The sequence below is a fragment of the Argopecten irradians genome, unplaced genomic scaffold (genome assembly GCF_041381155.1).
Source record: "Argopecten irradians isolate NY unplaced genomic scaffold, Ai_NY scaffold_0747, whole genome shotgun sequence".
Classification (NCBI taxonomy): Eukaryota; Metazoa; Mollusca; class Bivalvia; order Pectinida; family Pectinidae; genus Argopecten; species Argopecten irradians.
Window position 1 is genome coordinate 11,969 of NW_027188214.1, and position 20,666 is coordinate 32,634.

General features: G+C 37.3%; 1 protein-coding gene across 1 annotated transcript; it reads left to right on the top strand.

Annotated features, from left to right (window-relative positions):
- Nucleotides 1-3,251: 3,251 nt before the first annotated feature.
- Nucleotides 3,252-5,630, top strand: LOC138313565 (uncharacterized). Its single transcript, XM_069253956.1, has 4 exons — nt 3,252-3,398; nt 4,176-4,354; nt 4,910-5,048; nt 5,181-5,630. The coding sequence occupies exons 1-4, from the start codon at nt 3,252-3,254 to the stop codon at nt 5,448-5,450; spliced, it is 735 nt and encodes a 244-aa protein (XP_069110057.1). The 3' UTR covers nt 5,451-5,630.
- The last annotated feature ends 15,036 nt before the right edge of the window (nt 5,631-20,666 follow it).

Genomic DNA, 20,666 nt, shown 5'->3' on the forward strand with positions numbered 1-20,666 from the left:
TCCTCCATGAACAATTTTGCAGAACATCACTAACTTTTTGTTAGTTGCTATATGTCCAAGCTTTCATCAACCATTATGCCAATAAAGGGACTTTTTGAATGATTCGTGTTATTGTCAATTCTCTTAAAACATTTGCACTATACTCTTGCATTTTTTGAGCTGCTTGATGGTTAGACAAAATACACGACCTATTGGCCTCAGTCAGGACAGATGATTGATTTGATATCTGAAAAAAAAACATGGAAACGTTATAATAACTACATTTACAAGGAAAATCTGCACATAATACAAACAAAATTTATGAAAACAACATCGGACAAATATTGATTTTCTGACTTCTTTACATACCTGTAAATCAATTAAACCAAGATATTGTCGGTTTGGTATATTTCGTTCAGCCATATGTGTTGCCGTTCGAATCTGGGCTTCTAAGACTGGCATGAATTTTCCTTTTACGCAACTTGTTGCCGCTTCAAAATAACGTTGTTGTGTTACAATTTTCTTTGCAAGTGTATGATCGTCCGATCTCATATGCCTGACAAGAGCAGAACGCTGATAATTCTTGGAGCCTGATACAAACGCATTGTTTTTTTAAAAGTTTTTCGAGTGCTTGAGGCACGTTCATATGTAATACAGTGCATGCGATCATTCTCGTTTCGCAGCCAGTCAAAATCTTGCAACTATTTTTCTTTGAAGTTGTTTCTGTAGTTTACTGTTACTTTCAGTATCCTTTTGGGCTTTTTTGTTGTTGTTGAAACAATTTTCTGTGTCACCAGATCGTTTTTGCTGTGACGGTCCAGCGGCGAAAAAATCGGCTGATACAGTGATGAAAGAAGAACGCTGATTGGTCAGCCAATCAGAAGCATCAAACCATTTTCTACTTTCACTTTTGATATCTAATTCGAGCTTTGTATTGATCGTTCCCGTTTGCGTATCGACGATCGGATAAAAGCAAAGGCTATTGTCAGTACGTTTTTTAAACGCATGAATTTTTAAATTCTACGTTTTTATTTCAAACTGTACTTAAAAAACGCACTGTAGTACGTGAATGGGAATGCTGCTTATCCCGCTACAAATATTTATCTCCCTTCCTATTTTCAATCTACCTTTATGACTTAGAATCTTACCTGGTGGAAAAGAATATTTTGTCTTACAAATCTTGACAAATTATGCACACTGTGATAGTTGCAAGCTAAACTACGTATCCGCTAGCTGATTGCTGTTGATTGTTAATGATCTCAAACACACTAATTACTTATTGTGCCAATTTAAGTAAATATATTCTACTCTTTTCAAACATTCCTGATTACTATTCATGTGTAATATCTCAAAACATTGCCATGTGCACGGAGTACGGCGGACCAGACCGCCGATGTTTTGGACATCTGCTAGATATTTCAGTTTCAGGTTACGGTGGCCAATAAAAGAAAACAAACACAATGTGGTTTTCATATGTTATTTCTTCTAAATACAACACTTTTTGTGCAAGTTGTCAAGCATTTATGGGGAATATTTTGCATTGAAATTGTCACCTTCATACATCGGTTTTGGGACTCCCTGGACATTGCTTTCCCCATTTTTTTGATGCGCAAAATATACTGATAGTAGATTTTTTAAGCATTTTCAGCCCTAAAAATTACCTGCGCAAAATTATACCAGTTTTTACGGTATATGATATTGGAATGTATCCAAACTTTTTATCATATTATTTGCCAATAACACTGTTATGATATCAGAAATATCTGATGGTCTACAACAAGTGTTACATGAATTTTAACAATATTGCATAACATGGAAATTAGAACTTAATATCATAAAGATAAAAATTGTGATATTCTCAGGACGTAAATCGGTACAACAACACCAGTTGATGTTATGGAATACATAATTAGATTTATAAGAATTGTTTACATATCTAGGTACAGAAAATAATGTTAATGGTAGCGTTTTTAAAGAAAGGGAAAAAACCTGCTGAACAAACAATTAAATCGGTGTTTGCTGTTTATAAGAAATAAAGGAATGTATCTTTTCCTGCTCATCTTAAACTGAAAATATTTGATTCACTTGTAATGACAGTTTTATTATACTCATCAGAGGTATGGGGATTTGAAAATAAAAAATGTTGTAGAAAATTCATTTGTAATTTTGTGAAACAATCCTGAAGTTAAGAAAATGTACAAACAATTTCATGGTCTATGGTGAGCTAACAAGTTATCCGGTTTGAATTGAAGTTCGGATACAATGTATATCAATCAACTTGCTGTTTTACAAAAGAATAATTACAAAACTTGTTAAAAGTAGACCAATTGACCAATTTATTCAAAAATCACATGGTGATATTGATAAGTCTTCTAGAGGACAGACATATTCTATATTTAAGACATTTTGGCATAGAAAAGTATGCCCCTTGTCTTTTCTCTGCTGCAAAACAATATGTACTTGTTAACTGATACTGTGGTCCCAGGAACTTGATGACAATAGTCATTAAGAATGGATATTTTCATTAACTTCAAATTAACAAGGAAAATGCTAAAGGTGTTTTTAAAATCATTTGACATATAACATCATAGGACATATTAGAATGGGCTTCCAAGATTTTAGTAAGATGTGTCTCTTATTTTACACCTTGGTTTCCAAGGAATCCTCAAAAGTCCAAACTGGAAGGAACACCAGCCAAATTTATTTCTTATTGTATAAACTACAGTAGTAAATATTGACCTTAGAAATATATTCCTCCTATCATCGGGACCGAGCCATTTAGTACTTTCAGTACTTTGATCCAACTGTCTTGCTACTTGAAAGCGAAGTATTCTACAGCCATCCGAAAAAAAACCGTAGCTGATCTGCTCCAGTCTATTTCGAAAAATTACAAAGCAGAAATGGACGTAAAGACTATCAACGATAGCTCAAAATCAAGTTCAATGAAGACTGAATACGCAATCCAAAAGATGAAATAACATTCACTAAATACCGCGTTTGCATTGTTACAATGATTCCCTAAGGAAAACACGGTCTTGAAGATATAACGAAATGTACGAAGAATCATGTAAATTGTGACAGAGTTATAACTACTGCATCTCTTACGTTGAAATCTGCTAAATTGAGCAATCATTTTCATAGGCTCATCGTTAGAGAATTCATTAAGCAGCGTTATATATTCAGTGACAATATATTAATTCTTATATGTTCACCCCCCTTTTGGTTAAGCTGCTGACCGACTCATCCGTAAATAAATTTCATGGACCCGCAAGATGAGAGGCTATTCTCGTTCTCCTTGTTGTCAGTTGCCATACGATGCACAATCACCCAGGATTGCAGGAATCCCAGAAAGACATAACTGTCCTTGGATTCATCTGTTCCGTCCTAACTTTTCCTATGTCCATAGCTTGATGCTGAAGGTTGGTATAAAATAATAACAAACATACCAACAGAATCTTCATCTACAAGTGTCTGACATAATTATCAAACAGAGAGCTTTTCAAAAGACTTAGAAATGCATGTGTGACGCACCTTTGCCAGAAACTTTACTTATGAATAATTAATTAAAGTCCATACTGATCAATTGTTATGCGTCAACAGACAATCCTAATATTGTGATTCATTAAGTCCCTTTATACCGTATTATACTTACTTATGCACACACCTATGGAAGCAATCAAGAAATGCCATTTTCTATCTGCAGATGACGAAATGTTGTTTATGGAATCACCTTGTTGGTTTCTGCTCTGATGGAGCTTCTGTTAATTTTGGAATGAAGAGTGGTGTGGCGAAAAGACTAAACTGATGATTGCCCTTGGCTAATACCAATTTGGTGTCTTCCACACAGGTACTAGGCTATATTTAATTATTGTAGAAACGTCATGTACCCATTATTTAATTTTATATGAGATATTACTTCCAATGAAAACTTGTCTTTTAGTAGTATTTGATTTTAAGAAAGGTTTACTTGCTGTTAATGAATGCTATCAATTATAAACAACTTCATAAAATTACTACTATCTATAAGTTACAAAAAAAAAACTTTATTGGATATATATTAACTGAAAAAGAACTTTCTGAGTCATTAAAAAACTGTTACATTGATTCAATGACAGATTAGAGCTTGCAGTGATGGACATGCTGAAAAAGTCAGATATGGGGGCCAAAGTCATTGATTTACTGCATCTGATTCCAAGTCAGAATCAAGACTCCATCCAAGTAAAAGGAACCGTTGGTCTCCACATACAGAAAAAAGCTTTGAAGAACCTTCTGCTTCCACCACAAGGAAAAACCAACCAGGATGTCGGACAATATTGTATTGTGCATCAGCATATGGAGCATTTAGCGGAGTCTTCAGCAAATGCAGAAATCAAAGGTAGAGCAAAGCACTTGACAAAGATAATGAAGTCCTTCAATTTCTTGGCTTATTGCCATCTCTTGTTGGACATTTTGAAAATTATCAGTAGTCCGAGTTTTTCATTACAAAACCAACAAGACCATTCTGACAACAGCAACAAGTGCTATCAGGTCATGTATGACTGACCTACCATAACAACGATGAAGACATTACCTTTGCCCGATGGGGCTTTGGTTGATCTGATAGGGTTCCTCAAATCTCAGAATGCAGATCAGCACACATTTCAGACAGTTGTCTTGGGAGGTGTACCTGAAATAGCTGCTGATGATGATGCTAGTACTTATGACAATTTTTCCTTTGGCTTTAGAAGAAACTGTGTCACTGAACCACTTTCTCTTGTGATAGATGGAATGAAAAAGAGATATAAGAGTATAGTTGGGGAAGATGATCATGATGAACCTTCCAAGATAGTCAAGGCACTGAAATTACATTAGTGTTAATGTGCATGAGTTTATTTGTCTGTTAAATACATTAATTCTACAGTGTTTGATATTTTATTTTTCTGTTAAACAGGAATGGATGTAAAACTCCAGCTGTGCTTCCTGAGTGGAAGCTAATGAAAGTGCTTGTGAAGGGGGAATTTTCCGACAAGACCTTCACCTCATTATGGAGGTTGTTCCTGACAAAGGAGCCATACTCTGACACATATCAAGTAAATAATTTCCAAAAAGACTTTGGTTAAATAATATTGCAACTAAACTTACTTTGAAACAATTTTCATAATATTTATATATTTTAATAATGTTAAGATTAATTTGCTTCTTTGATTTGATATTTTTGTTAGAATGTCTTGATGTTGGTGAAGATAATGCTGTGTCTTCCTGTATCATCTGCCCAATGTGAAAGGACATTCTCTACCATGAACCGGATCAAGACTGATGTTAGGAGCTCTCTGAATATCACAACACTTGAGGACTTGATCCGTATTAGTGGAGAGGGTCCAGACATCCTGGATTTTGACCCAAAATCTGCAGTCCAGAAGTGGCTGTCCACTTCCAGGAAGGTGAAATTAAATTATGTAGGCTGGCCAGAGAACTGTGAGGATGATGATTAACCACACAAACCTGAAGATTGAGGACTAAATAAAGACATTTAAACAATTTATAGTTTATTTTCATTGTATTTTATTCAAGCACTCAACAATTAGGATATAAAAACACATGCAGACATAATTAGCTCAGCTAGGCTGATTCAAAATATGCATCATCACTCAGGCTACCAAGTTTTTCAATTGGCGCCTAGATTTTATAACCTGGTAGCCTAACAGGCCACCTGAAAAAAAAATCCACTTTGAGCCCTGCCTCTTGTCTTTCTATGCTGCAAAACAATACTTGTTAACTGATACTGTGGTCCCAGGAACTTGGTGACAGTAGCCATTAAGAATGGATATTTTCATTAACATCAAATTAACAAGGAAAATGCTAAAGGTGCTATATAAAATCATTTGACATATAACATCATAGGAAATATTAGAATGGGCTTCCAAGATTTTAGTATGTGTCTCTTTATTTTACACCTTGGTGTCCAAGGAGTCCAAACTGGAATGAACACCAGCCAAATTTATTTCTTATTGTACAAAACTACAGTAGTATTGACCTTATAAATATATTCCTCCTATACTCGAGACCGAGCCAGTTAGTACTTTCAGTACTTTGATTATTGACTGTATTGCCCGATATACCATAAACACCAATACCACTTTCAGAAACAGATTTCGTAAATGATTCAATAAATGAAGACAACACTGGGTTTTGAGAATTAATTATTTTGAGTGGATCAATGTTCTTCAAAGAATCAAAGGAAATCCCGTTTTTCATCTTGTTTTGTAGTTCGTCTTGAATGTTCTCTTTCTCCTTAGCTACTATTCGCTTGACCATTTCTATACGTTTCTTTTGCGTGTCTATTACCTGATCAGCATCATTCTTCAGTTTCTGTATTTCATTTTTAAGTTCATTTTTCTCACGTTGTAAATCATCGATCAAACCAGTATAATTTTCAGTATTTTTATGTAACTCACTTGGTTCTGTTTTTAAGGTTTCTATGGTGGTACACTTACTATTTATAGTTGAGTTTTTGTCGGCGTTTGCGCGATTTAGCTCCTGAACCTCACCAGCCAAAGATACAATCAAGTTTGCCGTTAGCAACGCCATTGCAGTTTTCATTCTTTTAAGCCAAGAAACACATCTGTCTGTATCATTTCCCTTGTGCTTGACCATATGACGTTTGCTGTCGCCTTTAACATCTTCGTCTGTTATCTTTCTTTTCTTCTGAAAATAAAGACATTCAAATGTTAAAAACATTGGCATTATTAGTATTGTTAAATTGCATTGAAAGGAATATTTGTGTACCCCTTCAACCCACCCGTATCCAACTTATATACACATTGCCAACTTTTAAAAATATTAAATTTAATATCTGCATTAATGAAATTTATTATAAATATCTACATGTATACTCATCAATATACTTTCATTTTCATTTGGACCGAGTGTCTCTACCTCCGGGGAGGATACAATATTTTCACTGTCTTTGTTGTATGACTATCGCGGTCGATATCAGGACGCTGCTGTGAATATAAATCCCTGACAGAATGTTTCCTTCGACCATCTATATTGTTAGGTTAGATGGAAAAACATTCATTTGCATTCGCCACTGCCCGACAGGTCACTATTACTTATTGACAACATATGGAACCTCTGCCGTAGATAGGGACCCTCCCGCCTTGAAAACATCAAGTATAGGATTACCCGCCAAATGGAAAACAAATCTACCAGCCTCAATATCGAAAATAAAAGACCAGAAGCTCACCATGGTATTAATAGTGAGTTGTAAAAAAGGTCCCGCAGCGTTAAGAAATCCCGAGATCAGAACTTCAAGAGTATAATACTAGATACCAGGAACACAAACTATACAATCAACGTCTCTCGAGAGCAAGTATTGTTTGTCTACATCTCTAATGAAAAAACTCTAATTTAAAAAAAATCTCTACAAAACAAAACCATGTCACATTCATGAATACCAACACTCGCGACCCGGAAGAGACAAAAATGCGCAGTTTTTAAGCATTTGCTCGACAACTGCCTTCGTATAGCGCAATAAGAAAACATAAGTCTACGTCTAAAAAAGACATTGCAAGAATATACATACCTAACGGTGCATGTACAATAAGTCCAATACGGGTACTGGATGCAAGTTACATATCCTAGATATATAATAATGTTTATACATATTTTACGAATTTGATTTAAAAAAAAAAATGATTGATATACATTAATGATGATTACATATGTATACAAAAACCTGTAATGAATATGTACGTTTATAAGATATATCTGTCTTTCTTATACAGAGTAGAGCCGTATAAAGACAAAAACATTTGTAAGGATAGCTCATTATCATTTTGTAACGATTATTAGGAAGCTACATTTCTAAATAACGAGAACTCTTCAAATGAGCTTGTTTACACCAAAAACGTCCATCTCTTTTCTCCTCCCGTGACGATGAGAGAGAGTGCCAGAAAAGAAAAGAGAAAAAATGAAATAATTTATATACTAAGGTAAACGAGGAATTTCTCTAATAATCGTTCGATGTGACTAATTAGAGTTACATTTAATGGATATATTTATGCCCAATTACACTCAATCATTTTGTTTGTGACTGACTATATTTTCATATTTAATAATGAACAACAACACTGAGAAATGATAACTGATAATTGACTTACATTATATTTCAAGCTTATTTATATATGAAACTTGTTGATTAATAATCATTATTTGTTAAAAAACTCTGCAATTTTTCCGTCAAAACGGCGTGTCGGTTAAAATGTTAACATTACTTACTCAACGACACATACTGGACTTTCCATCTTACATTTTTGTGGCTATCAAAATCAGGTATCTTTCGCAGGGGCAAATTAAAGAACAAGTTGCCCCCTCAAACAACTAACTGGCGTATGTCTATGCAGTATAACAGTGAGTCCCCCAATCATAAATGTGTTACTTTCCATTTATCGATCAGCGATACAGAACCACGAGTGTTAATGGGCGACACGGGGGAATAAACTCCCGACAGATTTATTGACTCTGTTTACCATATATGGTAATATGTCAGAATCCCGACCCTGATAATAACATATCAATATTTAATTTATCTGCGTTCGCTTAACGTAATTTAACCACGTTTAAAATATAAATATTAATTATAGTTTTAGATTAGTTGGCGCAGTCCGGGTCCAGTCGCTGTTTCTTTCCCCCGGCTTAATCACAAACCTGACAAGGGCTGAGCAGCTTTCTCTGTCAGCTCTATTATCTTTCTTTTCTGGGCTCAGGCTGTTCTTTGCAAGGTGGATAGTCTGGGGCTTCGGGCCACCTTCCGGAAGAAACAAGGTGAGTAATGGCAGGCATGTGTTTGTTTGATTTTTATAACAGAATGATATATGCTTTTGAAAATTATTGTTATTATTGTTATCACATTGGAATAAGATGATTTTTCAAATACAATTTGATAAGTTCTGGACAATTATGAATTAATGTGCATTATGACATAATTCATCACATATTTTGGTTTAATTGGTTTTCCATATCTTTTTTTTTACTGCTTCACACTTCTTTGGCTTCAGACTCCGGTTAGACAAGAGGTAATATGGGCCCTGTATTATCAATCGCGCTTGTCATGCCGAGCCCTTGGTTCGTAGATCTCCAAGAAGGCGGTGGGCTTAGGGTCAATCGTGAGTATTTAATTTGGATTGTCTTGATTCTGATCAATCTTGCGGGGTGTACAATCTTGCGAGCGTACTGTCGCAAGCTTGATTTGAATTATGTTTGTTCGAAATATTCTTCCGAGTATACTATCTGTGTAACCCTGGCACTTTGACACTGGATATCCATGTCATCATGAGTGTCCCCCTGTTGGGCTCCGAGGTGGGTGGGGGCACAAGTAGCGAATAGTATAAACTCTTAAAGATGGCTTCCCAAAACAAACAAAATAAACTACATCCAAAATCTCCCCAAAAGGAATCGACCACAAATCAACAAACAAAAAGCGGTACACACAAACACATTCCCACAGTTTCTGGTTGGGGTGCAGACCGTGAAAATGCTTCTGCGTATCTACCGTGCACTTATTAGATCAAAACTTGACTACGGCTCTATTGTCTATGGATCGGCTCGCAGTTCCTATCTACAGATGCTTGACCCTATACAGAATCAGGGGACTGCGTCTCGCACTTGGAGCTTTTCGAACAACACCTGTAATTATCCTTACAGTATGCTGCTCAACTGAAATCCAATCCCAAAAACCCCGCATTCGATCTTGTATTTAATCCACAACACCAGGGACATATTCAGACAAAATCACTAAAGCTCATACCAACATTTGGCATCAGAATTTCAGAGTTTTTGCAGGAACTAAATATAAATTTCGACACCATTGACGAGTACACCATATCGGATGTACCACCATGGGCTCATTCAAACACCTGATATCAATTTATCTCTACATGAGAGGGCAAAAGCCAGTTGCATTACCCGAAGAACACAAATCCTCCTTTCGGGAGTGCATTAGGGCTTTCCCTGATCATGTTAAGATCTACACTGACGGCTCAAAAGATAGGTGATAAAGTTGCGGCAGCATGCTGTACATCTAATCACTGTTCCTCTATCCGACTTACCAGATGTTGCCTCCATTTTTCTCTGCGGAATCTTGTGCTAATGCGGTCTGGCTCTGACCACATCGAAGTACACCGCATCGAAATCAGACACTCTGTTTTCTTTTTCGGATCTTCAGGCTTTGAAATCAAGATGTCCTAGAAATACTCTAATCCAAAAATCTTTTAAATATGTACATTTCAATTATCTTCTAAGCGAGTCAAATTATCTTATCTCTGGATTCCCAGTCATTGTGGTATAAGGGAATGAACAAGCTGATAAAGCAGCTAAGACTGCTCTTCTCCTAGCACAAACAGATTTGAAACTACCATACACCGACATCAAACCTTCAATTCACTCGGTCTCCATGAAAGCTGGGTGCACGTCCCGAGACTGGGTGCACTGTTCTCATGCGGATGCGCACCACTTTTGGGGGTGTGATGTCGTCCGCGTGATATCAGTGTAGCTGAAGGCTTTCACAGTAGCTCCAATTTGAGCCAACCTGTTTGCCGTGGGTTGCATCTCGTATCTGGGGGAAGAAGGTCCTGGTAGTTGAATAGGTTTTGCTCTTTTTTCTTCCTTTTTTTTACTGCTACACACTACTTTGGCTTCAGACTCCGGTTAGACGAGAGGTAATATGGGCCCTGTATTATCAATCGGCTGGTCATGCCGAGCCCTTGGTTCGTAGATCTCCAAGAAGGCGGTGGCTTAGGGTCAATCGTGAGTTTAATTTGGATTGTCTTGATTCTGATCGATCTTGCGAGCGTGCTGCCGCAAGCTTGATTTGAATTATGTTTGTTCGAAATATTCTTCCGAGTATACTATCTGTGTAACCCTGACACTTTGACATTGGATATCCATGTCATCATGAGTGTCCCCCTGTTGGGCTCCGAGGTGGGTGGGGGCACAGCTAGCGAATTGTAATAAACTTTAAAAGATGGCTTCCAAAAACAAACAAAATGAACTACAACCAAAATCTCCCCAAAAGGAATCAACCACAAATCAACAAACAAAGAGCGGTACAACAAAACACATTCCCACAGTTTCTGGTCATGTCCTCTACACAGAGTGGCAAGACCACTGCAGGTTTATCACCCTTAATATTGCGAAAGGGCATCAAGGGCATTGCTGGAGATGTCAAATCTGTCAAGCCTTTGGGATCGGGTGATCTCCTAATAGAGGTTTTCCGCAAGCAACAAGCGGAGAACCTCCTTGGAACCAACAGTTTTGCCAGCCTCAGTGTGTGTGTAAAAACCACACTCATCATTGAATTGCAGCAAGGGGGTAATCAGGTGCCCAGCCTTGCGCAATGACAATGAGGCTGACATACTGTCATACTTCCAAGAGGAGAACATTCCGGTCTCTCATGTTAAACGCATCATGACGAAAAAAAGTGGGAGCTTGGTCCCAACACACACTTTTATCTTAACATTCGCTACACCAACATTACCACAGAACGTAACTGTTGGTTACCAACGTTACAATGTCACTGTCTACATCCCCAATCCATTGAGGTGCCGTAACTGCCAGAGGTACGGCCATCATGAGAGCAATTGTAGACGGAAAATGGTATGTCAGTACTGTGGCCGTGAAGGTCACGACGAAAAAGACGAATGTGACATTGTCAACCGTCACTGCGTCAATTGCGGGGGTGACCATGCTGCGTCTGCTCGCACCTGTCCTGCCTGGACTCGGGAGAGGGAGATATTACGGGTCAAATATACCCGAGGTGTCTCCTTCCCTGAAGCTAGGAGGATAGTCGAGCGTTCAGACCTGAATGTGGCAACCTATGCCCAGATCACCCGCGCAAAGACGCCTGTTGACAGTGTCACCGTCAAACATGCGTCGGTCCAGGCCTTGGTTGACAAGCCTAACTGGGACAATGATGTCCCAGATATGGCTGATGCTAAGGCCTGCAAAGTAATCATGGGGGACCCGAAAAGGTTCAAGTCAGGTCCATGTAAACCACAAAACAAACCACAACAAAAACCACCTGCTTGGCCACCTGGAGCTAAAACGCCAATCCCACCGGCGTCTCCGGGACTTACACAACACCAAATTCAAACACAACACCAAATTCAAACACAGAACATTAGAAAACAAGTTACTGCCGCTCGTCATAGACGTGCTTTATCTTCACCGTCTATTGACGTTAAAAAACTCCCTAATAAAACCAAGCGACCAGCTAATACACCACCGCAGGAGCAACGCCAGACCAAAACCACCAAGGTAAAGCTGGCGAGGTTCCCTGCACTAAACAACAAACCCAGTAAGGGATCAGATGACCCTATCCTTGGACGGAACATCTATGATGTTCTATCTGATGACAGCGAGTTTGGTGACAACACATTTATCGCCACCAAACAACCTACTTCAAGTAGTCCTGTCGGTCCGACAAACTACCCTCAGGGACCAACATAGAGACAAACACTATCATACAATGGAACATACGCGGATTTAAAGCGAACATAGAAGAATTAAAAACATCTTATACAAACAAAAAACCCATCCATATTCTGCCTTCAAGAAAATAATGCTGAAAGACACCATCAATCTCAGACAATTTACACTCTACACAAAAACTCCAACAACAGGTGGCCGCGCATCAGGTGGTGTGGCGGTGGCGGTGCATAAAAACGTTCCTCACAGACACATTCAGCTAGATACCACCTTGCAAGCTGTTGCTATAAGCGCAACTCTTCACCGAAAAATAACAGTCTGTTCTATATATTTACCTCCAAATACTCCATTTAGTTGTGATGAACTGAGTAACATCGTATCACAACTACCAGTGCCATATATTATCATGGGTGACTTTAACGGTCATAATAGCCTCTGGGGCTCCCCAGGCACTGACGATAGAGGTAGACGTATCGAAGATTTTATTAATAAAAACAGCTTATGTCTTTATAACACCAATGCCCCAACATATTTACACCCTGCCTCTGGCTCGCTTACCCACATTGATCTATCGTTGTGCCATCCATCAATTCTTCTGGATTATGATTGGATGGTCAACGGTGATCTCTGTGGGAGCGATCACTTTCCAATTATACTTAAAAAACATAGGGTCACCAAAACTTGAGGAGCCTATTCCTCGTTGGAATCTACATAAGGCGGACTGGGTTCAATTTAAAAATTTGTGGGCAGAGGAGCTCATTGAGGATAAATTTTTGAACCTCGATGACCCCATTAAAATTTTCACAGAAGCACTCACTTCTATCGCTACAAAAAACCATACCAAAATCCGTGCCAAAGCCTACAAAGTTTTGTCTCTCAAATGATTCATTTATCAATAGATCTGGTAGAAATTCCGCTCTGAGGCGGTACTTGGCTTCGCCAACCGTCTCAAACTATAGCAATTTTAAAATATGGAGAGCTAAAGCTCGAAGGTCTATTAAGTCCGACAAGAAAAGTACTTGGAAAGAGTACGTCTCAAAAATTAATTCCAATACATCTTCGAAGAAAGTTTGGGAAATGATTGGTAAAATCAGTGGGAAAAAGAAAAGCAACACCATCCTCCCACCTCATTAACAACAATAAAAATATTTTCTTCAAAATCCGAAATAGCTGACGCCTTTGCCAAAAATTTTGCTAAAAATTCATCCATCAAAAATCATTCCAAAAAATTTCAAAAATTTAAAAAGAAAAGGAAAAGAGACGTCTTAATTTTAAATCCTCCAATAGTGAAAGTTACAATAGGCCTTTCGAGATACCAGAATTGCTCGAGTCCCTTGAGAAATCAAAGGACTCGGCAGCTGGACCAGACGAAATTCCATATATGTTTTTAAAACAATTACCAGAATCTTCACTAAAATGTTTTTTTAACTATATTTAATCAAGTTTACTCTTCTGGCAAAATTCCCGAGTCTTGGAAGGAATCTACTATTATACCCCTTCCGAAGCCCGGGAAAGATGCTACTGATGCCAATAACTATCGTCCTATTTCATTGACGAGTTGTATTTGTAAAACTCTAGAACGTATGATAAATACTAGACTGGTTTGGTTCCTGGAATCAAACAATATTTTAAGTCCTTTGCAAAGCGGCTTTAGAAACCGCAGAGGAACGGTAGACCACTTAGTTAGACTAGAAACATTTATACGAGAAGCATTTGCCAAGAAAGAACATCTTGTCGCCGTATTCTTTGACCTTGAAAAGGCATACGACACAACTTGGCAATATGGAATCATGAACGATCTCCATGACATCGGTATACGTGGTAATTTGCCAAAGTTTATATCAAATTTTATATCTGACAGGCATTTCAAAGTTCGAACGGGTTCAACTTATTCAGAAACAGAAACACAGGAGATGGGCGTCCCTCAGGGTGGTATCCTGTCCGTCACACTTTTTGGATTAAAAATTAACAGCATAACTAAATGTCTTGGCCAATCTACGGAAGGGTCTCTATTTGTGGATGATTTCTTGATCTGTTACAGATCAAAAAACATGCACACTATAGAACGACAACTACAACAATGTTTAGGCAAATTACAAAATTGGGCTGACGAAAATGGCTTTAGATTTTCAAGATCAAAAACTGTCTGTATGCACTTCTGTCAAAAACGAAAACCACACAATGATCCTGACCTCACACTCAATGGAATTAAAATTCCAGTAGTTGAACAAACTAAATTTCTTGGACTAATATTTGATTCGAAACTGTCCTTTGTTCCACATATCAAACATCTGAAGGATAAGTGCTCGAAGGCGCTGAACATTCTACGTGTTCTGTCCCATTCTGATTGGGGTGCAGACCGTGAAATGCTTCTGCGTATCTACCGGGCACTTATTAGATCAAAACTTGACTACGGCTCTATTGTCTATGGATCGGCTCGCAGCTCCTATCTACAGATGCTTGACCCTATCCAGAATCAGGGACTGCGTCTGGCACTTGGAGCTTTTCGAACAACACCTGTGAAGAGTCTCCATGTGGAAGCTAATGAGCCATCTCTAGACGATCGACGAAAGAAATTATCCTTACAGTATGCTGCCCAACTGAAATCCAATCCCAAAAACCCCGCATTCGATCTTGTATTTAATCCACAACACCAGGACATATTCAGACAAAATTAAAAGCTCATACCAACATTTGGCATCAGAATTTCAAATTTTTTGCAGGAACTAAATATAAATTTCGACGCCATTGACGAGTACACCATATCGGATGTACCACCATGGCTCATTCAAACACCTGATATCAATTTATCTTTGCATGAGAGGGCAAAGTCCAGTGCATTACCCGAAGAACATAAATCCTCCTTTCGGGAGTGCATCAGAGCTTTCCCTGATCATGTTAAGATCTACACTGACGGTTCAAAAGATGGTGATAAAGTTGCGGCAGCATGCTGTACATCTAATCACTGTTCCTCTATCCGACTTCCAGATGTTGCCTCCATTTTCTCTGCGGAATCTTGTGCTATCGGTCTGGCTCTTGACCACATCGAAGAACACCGCATTGAAAAGGCAATCATCTGTTCAGACTCTCTTTCGGTTCTTCAGGCTTTGAAATCAAGACGTCCTAGAAATACTCTAATCCAAAATCTTTTAATCCGAACCATTTCGATTATCTTCTAAAACTCAAATTACTTATCTCTGGATTCCCAGTCATGTGGGTATAAAGGGGAATGAACAGGCTGATAAAGCAGCTAAGACTGCTCTTCGCCTAGCACAAACAGATTTGAAACTACCATACACCGACATCAACCTTCAATTCAGTCAGCCATCAAACACCATTGGCAACAAAGGTGGTCTACCGAAACAAACAATAAACTGTTTAAAATTCAACCTACACTTAATCCTAAACTGTCCAGTCGGAGAGACCGCAGAGAGGAAGTTGTTCTCTCTCGGCTCCGAACTGGACACACATATTTTACACATTCCTATCTATTGAGAAGGGAGGATCCTCCAACATGTCATGCATGTGATTCTCCTTTCACAGTGGAGCATATCTTAGTGCACTGTATTGATTTTAAGCACATACGAGATAAGCACTACGATGTCTCCGACATGTACACTTTGTTTCATGCCGTGAGACATAATCGTATTTTTAATTATCTCAAAGAAATCGGTATTTTAGATAAAATATGAACGTTTTCTCATCATATCATCGTATCAACTCAACATTTCATCGTTTCATCAACAATTTTGCATGAGTTTTTCTCGTGTGTTTTTAGCCAAAACTATTTTATCCCATGCAAACCTTTTTTATCAAATACACGTTTACAATCTGTGTTTTAATCCTTACTTGCCTTTTCTTACCCTGATCTTTTATCCTGATATTAATGCCTGACTTGTAGTTTGGCCCTAAATGACCTTAGTTGTCGATGGGCCGTAAAACTCAAACAAACAAACAACAAACAATCAATTCACTCAGCCATCAAACACCATTGGCAACAAAGGTGGTCTACCGAAACAAACAATAAACTGTTTAAAATTCAACCTACACTTAATCCTAAACTGTCCAGTCGGAGAGACCGCAGAGAGGAAGTTGTTCTCTCTCGGCTCCGAACTGGACACACATATTTTACCCATTCCTATCTATTGAGAGGGGAGGATCCTCCCACAGTGGAGCATATTTTAGTGCACTGTATTATTTAATAAGCTACGATACGAAGACATAGTCACTACACTGATAGATCTTGCCGACATGATACACTTTGTTTCATCTGCCGTGAGACATAATCGTATTTTTAAATATCTCAAAGAAATCGGTATTTTAGATAAAATATGAACGTTTTTCTCATCATATCAACTCAACATTTCATCGTTTCATCAACATTTTGCACGAGTTTTCTCGTGTGTTTTAGCCAAAACTATTTTATCCCATGCAAACCTTTTTTATCAAATAAACGTTTACAATCTGTGTTTTAGTCCTTACCTGCCTTTTCTTACCCTGTTCTTTTATCCTGATATTAATGCATGACTTGTTTTTGTTTGATTAATTAACGCCCTATCAACAGCCATGGTCATGCAAGGACAGCCTCCCATGTATGCGGTGTGTTGCGTAGTTTGGCCCTAAATGACCTTAGTTGTCGATGGGTCGTAAAACTCGAACAAACAAACAAACAAACCATATCTTCCAGGCGTTGCAGAGTACATCAGGAAGCTGATGGCGCTACCTTTCCTGCCATCACCACAGATACACGACGCCTTTGTGAAGCTCTAGCGATTGACCAACAGTCCAGAGTTGAAGCAGCTGGTTGACTATTTTGACAGGTAATATAAACATGTACCAAATTAAATCGAAGTAAAAAACCAGAGATTGAACTGCAAATTTATCATTTTACTATAATTACACTCCTATCATTCATTGTTAATGATATGGATTTAACTTAGAAACAATTACATAATTTCATTTTTCATAATGATTTTTTAAAATTATTGTGTTAATATATAATTATAATGATTTCTTTCACAGGTAGTGCGTCAGATCCAAGCTATCAACCGATTTTTCAACATAATATAAACATTTGATTTAAATGACACGTCTTCTTTAAACACAATATACTTTACTGAGAACGTAATTAACTTATTTTTTCTTTATAGCATTCGACCCAGCTGATTCAACAATAAACCCTGCCAGTCAGACCTACATTATATTACATGTATGTATGACATTTTGGTTCTTGATAGAGGAGGCCTCCCCGTGGCAAGAACTGGAAACGGTATACATCATTTGACTGCATACATCTATACAAATGCAACGAAATGATGAATACCGGCTGACATCCTCTAATAACACGTACTAACCCTTAAAATTAATAATATAGTAACAGTTGATAACAGAACTACAGTTGGTAGTAGACTAAAGGTTACACCCTTGTGCACACGGAGTGCACTACGTTTAGACTACAGGTAGACACGGAGTGCACGAGGTTTAGACTACAGGTAGACACGGAGTGCACAAGATTTAGACTACAGGTAGACACGGAGTGCACAAGATTTAGACTACAGGTAGACACGGAGTGCACTACGTGTGAACACGGTGTCCACTACAGGTGGACATCGTGTCCAGGTACATTGAGACCTAGACAGACAAGGTGATGTGTTACAGTTAGGGATCGGGGAAGAATAAGTTCAATTCTTAAGTTTCTTCAATTTGAAATAATACATAATTATAATTTTTAAGTGTTTATTTTTTTTTAATTACAACATCTACAATTTAATGTACAGTATATATAACTATATAATACAATATTTTTTTAGTATACATGAATAAAACCTTTTCACTGCAAAAGTAATAAAGATTGATTTATATTCATTAAGTATATGTCTATTTAATTTTATATCAGTAGTTTCCATTTCTTATCTTAAATTGTCTATATTACGTTTTCAAAAGTAAATGTTTTATGGGTAAATTGCATTAAATATATATATATATCATTTACATCAAGCATTTTCACAAGTCAAAAAACAACTTTGAATTGCAGCAAAAACCAGTCCTAATGTGAGACACTTTTTCTTTTATAATAAGCTATCAGTAATACAATCATATACCGGGTAATACATAGCTTTTAAACAAAAAGATTTGGTGCCTATCAATCAGTTGTCTAGCGATACCCTTGTAGATCGTCTTTCATTAAAATATATACACTTTTATAATATTTTTCTTGCTATTTTAAGTTCTAAAAGTATTGTACGTAAAAATAGCTTAATTACATATTCTTTATTAAAAACTGAACGTCTTTAAAAGATCATGCAGAATTAAATCCACTTCAAACTTTACGACGTCCTCCACATATTGGTGGCTAGTCTACCTACAAGTACCCAATTCAGCTTGTTTTGATTCTTAATTACCGGTACACACAATAAGTTTATGATCCCAACCCCGCAAGTTATCTTGATCGTATATTGCGTCATGGTTCAATAATTACAACTTGTCAAACATACAGGTAAGCCACAGTATCCAGCTATACAGGTGCCTCAAGGTGACCATCGATAATGGCCAGAGGGCAGAATCGTTATCTTCTGTGTTTGCACGGCTTTATGAGAATGGGGGCAGTATCTTTATATAAGATGTGGTTTTAGAATTGTTTCTATGGAAGTTTGTTTAGACAAACAAATATACTTTACTGTTTAAAAATCATATAGGTCCATGAGTTTACATGAACATGCTGGTTGTAGAGCCTGGGTAAACATGTACACCGGTTCCCGGGGGGGGGGGGGGGGTTGTAGATTGGGATGAGGGATGAGGTATACGTAAAAACTAGCTGGCAAAACATATAGTAAGTGATGCTGAATACACCTCAATTATTGTCATGACAGGCAGCCGTGAAGTGGAGCTGACGGTAGCTGTACAATGCGTAAATCATGCATGTCTGTCACAACCTTGAATTTACCAATAATACATGTATATATTATAATCAAAATTAATGTAGATTAGGTACTTATTCAACATTGTAATATGGTATTTTATATACATAGTCATGATAATCAGGTTTCTGATATATGTAAAAAGCCAGTGTAAAAAAAATTAAATTAATGAAAAGATATTGGATGAAATATGATATTCCAATAATCTTGAAATAAATGTTTTAGTTAACTATACACTTGGTATTTAGATTATTTTTAATTTTAATATATAAAGCTTCATTAACAAATAAATTAAAATGCACTACCAGTTAAAACACATATCCCTATTGACTAGCATTGTTGTATAACTGTACGTATTTGTGTGATGAGTACAATGTACATATGTATGTATGTAGAGAGGCTGCCACCTAAGTACAGCATGCTATAAATGGACCTCCTGGGGTTGGGATAAGGTACTACATGTATACAGGTGTTGTTAGTCTGTGATACACTTGACAGAACATATTGAAGGGTGCCCAAAGAAGGCCCCAGGCCCCTGGCCCCACTCTGACCAATGTTAGGTAATTTAGATTATCATACCCGTGTGGTTGATGGAACAGTATGAAGTCCAAGTGACCATGGCAACTGCAGTCCTAGCCTAGGGGTCTACCTTTCGAGCAGGCAAATTTAAGTGAACAATATACTACATGTATGGATCATACATTAATATTGTTATCATATAACTCACGCGGTTTGTAAAAGAAGGTCAGATTAGAATATTGTCAAATTGTCAAATTATCAAGGTTTCTAGAATTAAAATAATTATGACAAATTCAGAATCTAATCAATAACTATGAATCTAGTTTAAATGGGTAGAAGTTGGATTTATTTTGATTCTGTCTGTTTGATTTGTTATCAGACATGTGACCTACATTTTAGCGATCGGTCCTTTGAACACTGGTGATGCTCACGAACAGCCACATGCCCGATAATAATTTTTGCTTTCTTAAGCCAGTGCTTACAGGTTCCTCAATCGGTTGAGTGTAATAAAGTGTAATTTCTAATGCCGATTTTTAACGTCTATGGACGATTTCTCATTTTTCCAATGCATTGCAACGCGCCAGGTTCCATGTAGCAAATGTATACGTATTATACAAACTATTTCGCGCACCTTGCCGTTTAGAAAACTATATTCCATACATACATAGTTTAACATTTTATGAAGAATTTAATTTGTTTATGTTTATATGTCCTTGCTTTTATTATGTCCATCAATATATTCTTTTTAATCAAAATAATTTGCCGATCAAAATATCTCTTTCGATT